Genomic DNA, 12,776 nt, shown 5'->3' with positions numbered 1-12,776 from the left:
GAATGAATGATGAAGGAAGGGAAAGCCGAACAGCTGTTGGTTTTTTGGCATCAGTCGAGGGTCAGCGGATGTTGGAAACCTTCGCGAAGCAACGCGCGCTTCTGTTGTGTGGACGCGGACGGGTTCGCTTCCATGACTTCGTGAAAGAATGTTCTCCGTCCAGAATCCAAATCCCCGCTTGCTTAAGAGGAATCCGGATGAAGTTTTTTTTTCAAATTAGCTTCTGTTTAACAATATACGATTGGACAAAGGTTGCTTTTAATTAATAGCTTATTGTGTGATTTGGTGGCTACCAGAACGTCAGTGTTAAGACGACTAAAGAGGATACACATACACACGAACTCTATTTATGTTGTCTTGTGTAACTGTATATCCACATGCATCCACCTCCCCCAATATATGTGCATTTTTCCACAGGGCTGGAATTCAAGGTGAACGAGTGAAAGTGGCTTTACTAGGATAGCCCCCCGTTACGTGACGGATGAGGTGGAGGCCGCCATGATACATTGCTTGGTGTAATCACCGACTCGGCACCTTACCGTCTACAGTGCCGCCTCCCAGCCTACTTTTTGTTTTTCGCCTCATTACGGCTGCTGGTTTGTGGGTTTACTGTGAATGTGCGTGACTCTGCAGTACCTAAAAAGAAATACCGACCAATTGTCCCGTTATATTTTAGGACGAGTGAGGATATCATGTTACGAGTTTCTGTTCTATATAATTAATGAAACATGATATGCTTGTGTCCTGTTCCACTGGAAAACTGGAAAAAGAAATCTTCTGCTACTTCTGGGTAGAATGAAAACAACATTTTCAAACGCCTAAAACGCATGCATGAATTTATCCACACACATTGCGGGGGGGCGGGAGGGGGGGGGCGCTTTAGCATAACGTGTCCGTGGAGAGGTGGACACGAGAGAAGGATGCATCTGTTTGGAGCTCTGCACATGTGAATGCGTGTCTATAGTCATGTCAGCATCTGTCTGTGTGTGCGTGTGTTTGTGTCCGCTTACATGTCACGCCGTGTGTGTGCACGCATCTACTTAACTATTCTAAATCTACCAAATATTTGGTCTATTCCTCCCAGTGTATTTAGGCGTGTGTGTGTGTGTGTGTGTGTGTGTGTGTGTGTGTGTTTTAGCAGCCATGTTAATCCCTGCTGAAGTGTGTCTGTGTGTCTCTCTGTGAGATCGCTGACAGCCCGGCCCTCAGGGTTGATCTAATGGGATTCTGCTGTCGTCTCTCAATCCACTCGCTCTGCAGCCGTGACGTATTATTGTCATCCACCAGCGGCAGGCCTGATGTTTATAACTGCCGTGCAATGGCGATCGCGTAAAGACAAAGCTGGTGTCGATCGATGCAGTTTGTTCGTCGCTGTCGACAAATCAGATAAAGATAAAGCCCCCTGTGTCTGCTGGAGAGGTTAAACCGTTTAATTTACAGAAAACTATTTTTAACAATAAGAAATGCACTCACACAGGAGTAAATAAGGCATTGGTTATTTATGGCAGCATGAAGGGGGCCGTTTAAAACCAAATACTGTGGCAATGTTCGTGGTATTGTAGTAAAACGTAAACACAGAAAATGAATTCACGTCTTCTTCTCACGTGCTTGTGTCAGTAAAGGAATAGTCCAATGTGTCTCTCTCTCTCTCTCTCTCTCACTCCACATGTCCGTCTCTCTTCCCAGAGCTGGACAACCAGGAGGCTCGGGTGACGGAGGTCCACGCGCTGGTGCACCGGCTGCCTGAGAAGAACAGACAGATGCTGGAGCTGCTGATGAAACATCTGGCCACGTAAGACGAGCTATGGCACAACTGGAAATCCCTCATTAGTATTGGAAATGTTGTGTCATCATCACAGTTTGTCATGCAGTGCTAACGGGCCTCCACACCCTCATCTCCGTCGCGCCCCGTTGATGACCATCCTCGAGTCGGATCAGGGCTCTGTGTAATCTCTGGAGCAAATGCATCAAGGCTGTTTGTTTTGAAAATAGATCGAGCTCCATCCTTCGGCCAACTTTTGGGCTGAATTGGGTAGAAAAGTTTTTCATACATTTAATCTACTCGTAAATGAACGACATTTACATCACTGCATTACATTATCATTTGTGATGCTGAAACAATATTATTTGTGTAACACAGACGTTCAAAAATCTTATTAAACTAAAAGTTTTAACCTCGACGACCTGCACATCACCCAAAGCACAGCTTAGTGGGAGATAATCAAATGCTGCTCAATGAGATTTCAATGCTTTGTTTCAAAACATTTCAGACGCATTGATGCTAATGAGCACTGCAGGTGAATCAGAACGGTTTCTATTGAAGGCCGTCCCCTGGCAATTGCCTCTTAACTTTTTTACATCTTTAAATCCCACTTTTGACTTCTACATTGTGCATGTTTTTACACTGTCCATAGGCAGCGATATACTAAGAACATCGGTGAGTTAAACAGGTTGTTCGGACTTCATGACCACAAGCTGCTGCAGCAGATAAGCTAAAAAGCAGGCCATGGCACAGTTATGTTTATTTATTCCTTTGATACGGCTCACTGGCATTGTGTTTTCACTCCAAACCCTCAACTAAGCTCTGTGGCTTTGTGGAGCTTTTCTTTAACAACAGCAGCATTATAAAATGTGTGTCGAATGGGACTCGAGCCATGTTTATACAACATGCAGACGAGTGCAAATACAGCCATCGTGAAGACGATGGTGCTCCTCCGGTTGGGCTCAGTGCGTTACGTGTCATCATCACTGGCTCATAGGTCGGACCACAGTAAAAACACGCCACTGATGCAGCCTCGTGCTGGGTCATACCTTCAGAAGGGTCCCAACGCTTAGAAGATGTCGCTTGTGGTGCCGTTGAACTGCATCGCCTTTCATAGACAGCTGAACCGCTTATTTGGCCTAAACCCATTGGTGTGAATAACTCCCGTTTACATCAACAGTGTGGCGAGTCATCACCATCAGAACCTGATGACCATCGCCAATCTGGGCGTGGTCTTCGGGCCCACTCTGCTCCGCCCGCAGGAGGAGACGGTCGCAGCCATCATGGACATCAAGTTCCAGAACATCGTGGTGGAGATCCTCATCGAGCACCACGAGAAGGTACGGGAGAATAGGGGTGCGCACGACCGCAAAGGAATAGCATCAGAATAAGACCAAGTTGAGGATTAAATGAATTCCTCGGCTTCGACAAGGAGGTTTTTTCTTTTTGTTCAAATTGTACATTTAAAACGACAATAAATTACACCCAACTACTCTGAAAGGGCACCTGCTGCACACAGATTAAATGCGCTCCATATGCATTAAAAGTCTCTTCCCCCATTTTCATCCAAGTATTTTATCGGCTGGCCAAGCTGCTTCCAGGTGTTGCCATGACAACAGACAAATCAGCATCTCAGAGCCTCATTCAGCACACATGGGATGTTCAACAAATGATCAGATGCGCAAACAACAAACACGCATCCGGCACCTGTAGAGGCATGAATTTACACACATATAAATCAATGACACACACACACACACACACACACACACACACACACACACACACCAAAGCTTGCATACAGCCCGGAGTGTGATGCATTCACACCCGGACGCTGTGCATTGTGCGAGCACAAAACAAATAGTTTGTGCGTTCTGAGGCAGAGGCAGCTCTGAATCCTCCACAGTGGCTCTTGTGTCACTGTCTTCTATTGTACGCCAATATAATAGGCGCTGTCAGTACTTTGTGTTTAAGCACTCTGCACAGATAAATTGATGGTATTGTCATTTCTCTCCCCCTATTTTTGGTGTTTTTCTGATTTCTAATTTCAGCCTGAAGCTTTCGTGAAGTAAAATGGAATCACTTCTGAAATAACCGAATCAAATAAAAAAAAAAGTCATGTAAACGGTATGGAAGTGAATCACACGAGACTCGTGTTCTACTGTAGTGGTGTTCTACTTGAAGTTCGGTTATGGAGGCCGTCAGCGTTTAGTTTGCCGTCGAAACTGAAACCTCGCCCCCGAGTCTTTCTGCAGGTCCTCCGCAGTAACTGGGGAGATGCTCAGGGAGCCGGTGGCAGCCGTCGGTTCTCTTTACTTTATACATGCAATCAAACGTCACTGCCAGTGGTATTTTGTGCTGGATTTGGAGAAACCACTTGTTACATCCGTTGCTCTTTAAATTGTCCTTTAAGTTGTTGCTGAAATTTTAAGTTGCAATAGGGGTTCAATGATTTCAAGTGCCAATATATATGTCTGTGTGTGTGTGTGTGTGTGTGTGTGTGTAGGTTTTTATATATATATATATATTTTACAGCATTCTCAGCAAGTAAGCTTAGATATACGTGACCAGCCGATTCTATACTTTGTTATATGACAATCTCGCAAACTATGGCATCGGCCTCCACATTCTTCCAATATCATGATCAGCATTTCCCTTCAGTTACATATTCAGTTACATTTCTTCCCCGTAGCAGCAGCAACAACAAACACGTTTTTGGAGGAGAAAAAACAAATTCTGTGATTTTTACACCAGTAAATTACTTTTTGAAATCATCTGTATACCATTTCTTTGGGAGCGCTCGGCCATGAATATCCATTCTGTCTGTGCCAGATTTTCAGGGACGTGCCGGCGTCGGCGGGCGGCCCCACCAGCCTGCAGCCCAACCAGTCCAGGCGGAGAAGCACCGACAGCAAGGCGCCGTCCTGCAGCGAAAGGCCCCTCACGCTTTTCCACACGCCAACACATTCCCAGAAAGGCGAGTTGAACCAATCACTTTACCGGATAACATTGCACGTGGTTTCTGTGCTGCTGTACTGTGAGCTTAAAGAGAGAGAGACACTTTCAGCTCTTCTTTTTAAAGCGTCAACAACAGGCTGTCTGTTGCCAGCTCATTAGATTCATTTCACAGTTGCCAACAGATGTTTTACGACTGGAAGACGTGTCAGTGTACCAAGTGGTTATTTGCTGAAGAACTGAGCGCATCTTCTAACCACGTAAAAACACCAAAAGTGGTTATACATATATATACATTCTTAGGTGAAAAGAGGAACAGCGCTGAACCGCCGCCACCGGTTCCCTCGTCCGCCAACTGCAACAGCAGCAGCAACAGCAGCAGCAGCGGCGGCAGCGGCCAGAGCCAAGGCCGGACCCCGAGACACAGCCTGACCAGCAACGACGGGGAGCCGGACACGCGGGCCATCCGGCCCAGCTCACTGTGAGTCACCAATGCCACGTGAATCTGATTTTTAAAGTACCGTTTTGGACCGGTAGTGGGACCAAACGTCATCAGGACACATGCAGATGCAGAGGAGCTGATTACTGAACAAACCTCCCTGGCTGCATTTAGTCAGTGAAGTGTGAATGTCATTGGAGGCGTCAAGGCGACAGTACATTTAGTGGGTTTCTCAACACTGCGCCCTGGTTGTGCTTTTAAAGCAGGCAAAAATCTCCACATTGTGTGAGACTTTCAGTAAAATGAGAGGATGGAAAATCCCAAACAATTGGTTTCATCTCTGTTTGTTCTGTACAAAGATGCTCCTGCTTATCCGAGAGCAAACACTGGAAGAAAGATGCAACCAAAGAGTAATAAAATCCATATTGACGGCTTAGAAAAGAACATCTCAGAGAACACTGGTCACAGTAATAAGCCATACATGCATATATATTATATATGCTGCTCTCGATGATGGCAAAAGAAGCATGAGGTGTGTTTATATGTGATTCAAAATAACTAAGCCTAAGAAAAAGTCATTCAATTCACATCAATGGAGAAAATGCATGCCATCTCAGCATAATGGGCCTAAGAAGAAAAGAACTTCATCTGCAAGGACACACAAAATCAGATGAGTCATTTCAACAGTTTGTTTGTTTGTGCACGACGACCGTGAAATGTGTAACTGAACTATTATTAACGCAGCATGGGTGATGGGGTCCCTAAGCTTTTTTATTTTATTCAGATAATTAGTTTCCACTCCACATTGTAGCATTATTGCTAATAGCATATATATATATATATATATATATATATTTATATATAAAGAATAAATCCATAAACGAATATACTAGGAATGATGGTACACCATTTGATCGTGCAGTATTGTTATTGAAATGTGTAAATATGTTGATTTTATTAAATTTTGATTTGTTTTTTTGCAAAAAAAGTAACTGTTCCCAAACGATTCTCGAGATGTGGTCGGCTTACCTGAGGAACGGCTGTTTGGAGATGTGGCCGCAGCATTAGGTGGCTTAAAAAACATGGCAAAACGTCGCCGTTCCTGTGAGGAGTCAATGAGCTTATGCTTATGCTCATTGACTCCGGGGGAGGGAAGGAAAGTTGTGCGGTAACGCCTCCCAGACTGCGGCCCTGGCGCGTTTTAACCCGGATCAATGAGCCAGCCGAGGTCTGCGCGCTGCAGACGAGCCCTCGGAGCCTTGGCGAGCACAACAAGACATGCAGGCCGAGGCTAAGCGGCTTTAGAAGGGAAATATTTCCTCCTCCGGCATAACAACCATTCGCAAACACACTCCACTATTCAGCAGGCAACGTGGCGCTTCTTGATATTTTTTTATTTATATGTTCCCTCGTATTGTTTGAATGTCTCCCTCTCATGCTCTTAGACCTTCAGATGTTATTCTGATCATGCATCATTTTGAAATGGCTCCTGCGATGACACTGGACATTTATTATTTTGCCACAGGCATCACGATCAGAGAAGGTTCTGGGTTTGTTTTCTCTTCTACCTTCTGCAGCTGCTCGCCCTTCCGTCTGCGGCGCTGTACAAATAGTCGATCTTGCGTGAGATCCTTCAGTACGGACACCCGTGAGTTGCAACCTAATCTGTTTGAAGATAATGGTAATGGAAAACTAAAAACCACACAACAACTCTGAATGTTACTGATGAATGTGAATCAACTCCCACGTGAGTAACCTTAGAACGCTGCTGACAAGCTGCATATAAAGGCTTTGTCGAAGCTTTGCCTCTCTGCACTCAACTGAAACACAGGTTTCAATCACCTTCTTATTTCACTTTCCCTATTTCTTTTTTTTTTTTTTAACAAACCATGAGCTTCCCTCGATAAAAGATAAAAGTTCTGGCACATTTGGCCTCTATTAGTAATGGAAAGGCTGGAAAATTAAAATATCAATAATATGAAAATTGCTGGACCTGAAAATCATCGTTTGTGTCAGGGGAAGTTTAAAAACCACCTCAACGGGCCAGAGAGGTGTGCACATACGAGGGGATTTCCTTTGAGACGGAAGCAGACGGCAGTAGGAGTCACAGACCCAATTAAGGTGTGGGAGTGTCCTCCATCGTGGACCATTATCTTGTTATTGTTGCAACAAGTCCTCATGCATTGCATTCACGTCGTCTGTCTCGTGGATGGGAGGACACACCGAGGGGAAAAGCCGCACGCTTTATTAATCAGGCCAACTTGTCCAGACTTCTAAGCAGCAGACATGTCTCTTCTAAAGGTATATTTCTAATCCAGTAAAAACAAACTCTATTTGTCGCCTGAAGAGGTCATGCAACCTTTTTTAGTGCTGCTGCTGCAGTGCAACGTTCTTTTGTTCTGTTTCTTTTTTTGCCGACGGTAAATACAGACATACATAATGTCTGCGTGTGTAAAGGCTCAACAAAGGTTTGATTATCCCCTACATGCATTGTGTAGATCCACGCTGTCTTTGTTGGCAGCTTTCACACCATGTTGCTTTTAAGGAGACGGAGACGCGGGCCATTGATGGCGTGTCTTGTTGCATCGGGAGTTGATGGCCCGTTAGGGACGAGTGTGGAGGACAAGAGATCTGTTTAATTTAACCAACTGTGAGCGAGCACATCGCACTGAAACAAGTTGATTTTCTTTTTTTTATTTAAGTTTAATGTTTTATCTGTGCAGCACGCGGGAAAATGTTGTAGCTAAAGATATTGATTTTTTTTTTTTTTGTGGTCGATTTGTCAGCTGGAAATCGTCACTCCTCATCTCTTGCGACGGCTGTGCTGAAAGGAGGGAGACGAGACGTGTGACAAAGCACATTGACAGACGAGCAGTGAGTGACAATGTCACTCAAAGTGATGGATCCACCCCCAACTTCTTACAGGGTTTTTTCTTTTAAGTGGAAGCTTGCTCATGCAACACTCCGTCTCATCCGTCCCCCACTCTTAGACTGATGGCAGTGGCTGCATTGCAAAGCGCCCCTTGACCAACCATTCACACCCATTCATTCAAAGCGGGCCGCCGATCGGCTTATTTGTGTGCGACTTACCACAACCGCGTTTGGACCGCGTGTCTCCGCCGCGAAGACAGCCAAGTCCTTCACGCGTCTCAACAGAATGAAATGTTCATGCTGAGAATTCCAAACCCACAGATTCCTTTTTTACAAAGTTTCAAAGTGTTCGTAGTCCTTCCAAGAGTCACAAATTCATCCAGCTGACCGTATTTTGGAAATCTGGACCAGGCGCTCAAGATGTTTTGCTGTTTCTAATGTCTTTCCACCTCAAATCCATTATTCTATTTTGGTCACTTGACGACCTGTTGGGCCACTGCAGAGTTGATATTATCCGCCACGTATGTGTTCATCGGGGCGTTGTCTCATACGAGGCCTTCAGGATGTAGCAGTGTAACTATGGCAACCTTCCACTGGCAGGAGAATAGAGAATATTCCTCCTTTTTGTCGCAAAGTAAGTTTATTTTTTCAAATAACAACATGCATCAAAGCTGCCCCAATCGATTCTGATTGTATCACTGCTGGGCGTTACAGTCGTGGACCAATGTCCCCTGACTGCGGTTCCCCTCCAGCTTGTTGTTTTTGGTTTTTAGTACAATTGGCCGTCAATAGCAACATTTAGCTCAATTCTTGTAACAAAGTGCCAGTGATTGCAGAGACGTTCAGCGAGTGCTGAGTGCATTTTAAACTCAATAGACCGATTAGAGGGGACCCTGCAGGATGCAGTTGGTGAATGGATGGAAAGTAGAGACGGGTAAGTAGAGAAAGGAGACAAATTGTCTGTAATACCTGAACAGGGCGGTCTGCAGACCGTCGCTGTCCCCCAGTTATTATAATCAAGCATGTGGTTTTATTTTTTTCTAAAACACTCATACAAGAAAAAGGAGCTAAAAGTCTGGTCTGATAGAAGGATGAATTATCATTATTTCACAGAATCTGTCTTGAAGTGAGATTAGCTTACCCACTGTTACCCAGTCCAACCAAATAAAGCTCAACTCAACGAAATGTTTTTCTTCGTCTGTTGGCCGTCGCTTAAGGTTGTTATTTTAGCGCCGACTGGAGCCCATAAAGACGGTCACATCATCAATCAAGTGCTATGAATGAGTCAGTTTCTCCTTGCAACTAAAATTATTTGGGTATTTTATTTTTGCCAAGTAAGCGTTGCGTTGCACGAGTGCTTAAAATACGGGGAGACCTCAGTGAAAAGGGACAAACCCCGAAGTGACACAACGCTCTTAATTCAAACCGCTTTCCTTTATTTCTAGTCGAGAACCATTTAGCGTTTCGTCATTTGGATGGAAACCTCTGATCCCATTTTCTTTTTTCTTTTCCAGGCTGAATCCGAAGAGTCGTGGCAGCAAACCAACCAGGTAAGAAAAACACACCTTTTGGTGTGTTCTCGTCTTCTCGTCCATATAACGTGCAACGCGCGCCAAACCGCCTGTCTCGTGTGTCCTCCAGCGCGACGTCCCCCAGCCCCACCTCCCCACGCTCCCCCTCCTGGCCCATGTTCTCCGCCCCGTCCAGTCCGGGGCCGACGTCCTCCGCCTCCAGCGACTCCTCCCCCGTCAGGTCGGTAAATGTCCTCCTGCGTCCAGCGAAGCCCCACGTCTGATTTTTCGAGGCGTTTTAAATCAAACTAAAAGCTTTCTGATTTGTCCCATAAATCGCCCCAGAAGCCACTGACTCATTCTCGCTCCGTCTCGTTGTCTCCCAGCATTGCGGGCAGGAAGGCTCGAGCCCTCTACGCCTGCAAGGCCGAGCATAACTCCGAGCTGTCCTTCATCGCTGGGACCATCTTTGAAAACGGTGAGTCAGGCGTTTGGGGAAAGAAAAGGAGAAGAAAAAAAAAAGCAGCTTTATTTGCTTTCTTCCCTTCACATCTGCACAGTGAGAGTTTTAGGCTTTTCTCCAGTCAAATGTCTTCTCTTCTCTGACTCCTCTGCAACCGACCAAAGCCCGGAACCATAAATCACGTGTATCTCCTCACGGACGTCTTTCACTCCGCTCCACTAATGAAAACCAGATTTGCACACATTTGAGGATAAAGCCACTTGGGTTGTACGTCGTCATCAGGCGGGACGGTCGTCGTGGTCCGTTTAAAGTCTGCTTTCCACACTGATCTCCTACTGCGACCGCAAGAGAATAGTTACTCGAATGGATTCTACCATCTAGCTCATATTGTCTAACGAGTTTGATGCATACTTGATTGATTGACAAAAGGGTTTCAAACGGATCATTGAAACTCCAAAAGGGGTCGACTGTGTTAAGTGGCGTCTCTCTTTGATGCGACTCTGTGGTTGGATGGTTTTGCAGCACTTGTGAGTCAGATTCTCTGAGGACAAAATGTGGTAAACACACAAATTTCCTTGTGCGTCGATGTTCCCCTTAACTTCCTGTGTTTGGGCCAGATCTTGCTAAGACTATTTCCTGTTTAGTGGATCTTTTTACCAAAACATTGCAATGTAATTCACGCCGCAGCAAAACACAACTAATTAGGTCACGTGTTATTGCGGTATTTAAATGTCGGGCTCTGCAGCGTTGTTGCTGGTTTAAGGGGTTGTCGAAAAATACAACAACGGACCCAACGGACCTACAACCAAATACAACTATATGCCATTAAGTGCACTGAACCAAAGCAGCTTTACCGATTTAAATAATTAAACATGAAACACTCCGATAATGAGGAACATGTGAGAATGTCGACAGCGCTGTTTTCAGTGCTCACACACATTTAAGGATATTTCTATCGTGCAGTCTTCAGATCTCTCTCTCCCTCTGTCTCTCTCTCTCTCTCTCCAGTTCATGGCTCCCGGGAGCCCGGCTGGCTGGAAGGGACTCTGGACGGCCGGACGGGATTGATACCAAAAAACTATGTTGAGTTTTTGTAGTTCAGGGCCCCAAAAAAGACTGGATTAATGTTGGCTGGAGTTGACAAAACTGGACGATGGATTTGACTGCACAGGACTGAACCACCTATTAGATGTTATATTATGGAGGACTGGACCGCTGAGGCCTCGCACGTCCTGGAAAAGGGATGAAGCAGAAAGATGTGGAAGGGACACGACGCCAGGACCAAAGGAGAAACCCGTGAATTGCACTGGAGAGAAAGAGGAAGAAAAGATGAGTCCCAGGATGTTTTGGCTGAAGGTCATAAACCTTCTAATTTCTCAGCAGGCCATTGGGAGAGACTCTCACGTAGAAATGAGTGGATGTTTCTGGGATGTAAAGGCTTTTCAGCTCTTGCTTTATTACTTTCAAACTGCACTGCCGTTGCTTCAGAATCCAGACTTCTCATCTGAAGGGAATAGAAAAGCTTCTTTTGGGGGCAAAACGAGGGGAATAGCTTAAAAAGCAAGTGGCCTTTTTCTTTGGACTTGCTGTAATCCGTGTGAATGGTTGCGGTTTACCATTGAGGAACCTTTCTGTTGATGCCGATTTCACTGATTTGGCTTTTGGTTAAAGGCTGTAAATGTGTTTTGCCGCGGAGGTCCGGTTACCCGGCTCATGTTTCAGAGCACTTCTTCAGCAGCAGGAGCCCCGGGGCAGACCGGCACAGGAGGAGCTACCTAGAAGACCCTCGGCCTAAAGGTCAGCGGCGGGTTTATCCTTCCCCCAAAAAACGAGACAAATTACAAAACAAGCGCTATCTGATCTGATTTGGGGTTGAGTCGTGTTTGCATCATTTCAGGATGTTTTGAAGTGTTTTTTAAATAAGAATACACATGATCATATTTTAAACAGCCTGCACATTGATTAATTTACTTCACTGTAGATTATTTCTTTTTAGACAGAATGCATTAAGCAAACAAGCTAAAAATAGAAAAACATTCGCCACGTACGTCACGGGTCTTTTTATTTTTCATGCAGAACCGCAGGACAATACTAATAATGTAATTATCTCACATTGACATTTACAAAGCTCCTTTATGAGGAAAGGAAATGCAAATGTGCTTTGCAGAGAAGTTTTGCCGTTTGAAGAAAGAAAAGATTCCTTTTTCAGGATTGCTCGTATGTACATGCGCGCTGGTCTGCTTTGGGGCTCATTCCATTAATCAAAGCCGAACCTTTTACTTAAACCCCTCGGCGATAATCTGCATCAAAGCTTTTGGTTGTTGTTTCCTTCAGAGGACGGAGCATCGAAAGTGTTTCAACAGGAAAAAAAAAAAGAAAAAAAACTTAAATGTGAATTGACTACTTTGTTCATATTTGAACTTCTTATTTATGAGAGTTTCTTAAAGACTCGATCTTGAACTGTATTCATTTTGAGGTGTTGTCATTGTAAAGAGATACAAAGCATTTGATAAGGTATAATGTTTTTTTTTTTTTTTTAATTATGAAATTTTATATTTTGTATTTTTAGGATACTAACTTAATTTCTTAATTTTTTTTCTGTGTCGTCCAGATATTTTGTACCATTTAAGTCTATCAACAGCCTTAAGTATTCCTTCAGATGTTTTGGTGAATTGATAAGATTGTGCAGAATAAAGATTAATGTTCAAAAGCTGCAGCTCAAGTTTTTGATGGTTTCTTTCACAGGAAGTGGTCAAGTATCTACACACACACACA

General features: G+C 44.5%; 1 protein-coding gene across 7 annotated transcripts in view; it reads left to right on the top strand.

Moving 5' to 3' along the window:
* Positions 1–12,715, top strand: part of LOC120822725 (rho GTPase-activating protein 26) — a 47,679-nt gene extending 34,964 nt beyond the window's left edge. For 6 of the 7 annotated variants that reach the window (XM_040182581.2, XM_040182580.2, XM_078106796.1 and 3 more), the window contains exons 17-24: positions 1,687–1,792; positions 2,943–3,102; positions 4,595–4,739; positions 5,021–5,198; positions 9,542–9,577; positions 9,669–9,779; positions 9,925–10,016; positions 11,010–12,715. In XM_040182581.2, the coding sequence (XP_040038515.1) occupies positions 1,687–1,792; positions 2,943–3,102; positions 4,595–4,739; positions 5,021–5,198; positions 9,542–9,577; positions 9,669–9,779; positions 9,925–10,016; positions 11,010–11,098 (917 nt within the window). In that variant the 3' untranslated portion in view covers positions 11,099–12,715. The remainder of the gene's footprint in view (positions 1–1,686; positions 1,793–2,942; positions 3,103–4,594; positions 4,740–5,020; positions 5,199–9,541; positions 9,578–9,668; positions 9,780–9,924; positions 10,017–11,009) is intronic. The other variant, XM_078106792.1, reaches the window with a different exon arrangement.
* Positions 12,716–12,776: the final 61 nt, after the last annotated feature.

Source organism: Gasterosteus aculeatus, chromosome 7, assembly GCF_964276395.1.
Source record: "Gasterosteus aculeatus chromosome 7, fGasAcu3.hap1.1, whole genome shotgun sequence".
Lineage (NCBI taxonomy): Eukaryota > Metazoa > Chordata > Actinopteri > Perciformes > Gasterosteidae > Gasterosteus > Gasterosteus aculeatus.
This window is presented reverse-complemented; position numbering and strand designations above follow the sequence as displayed.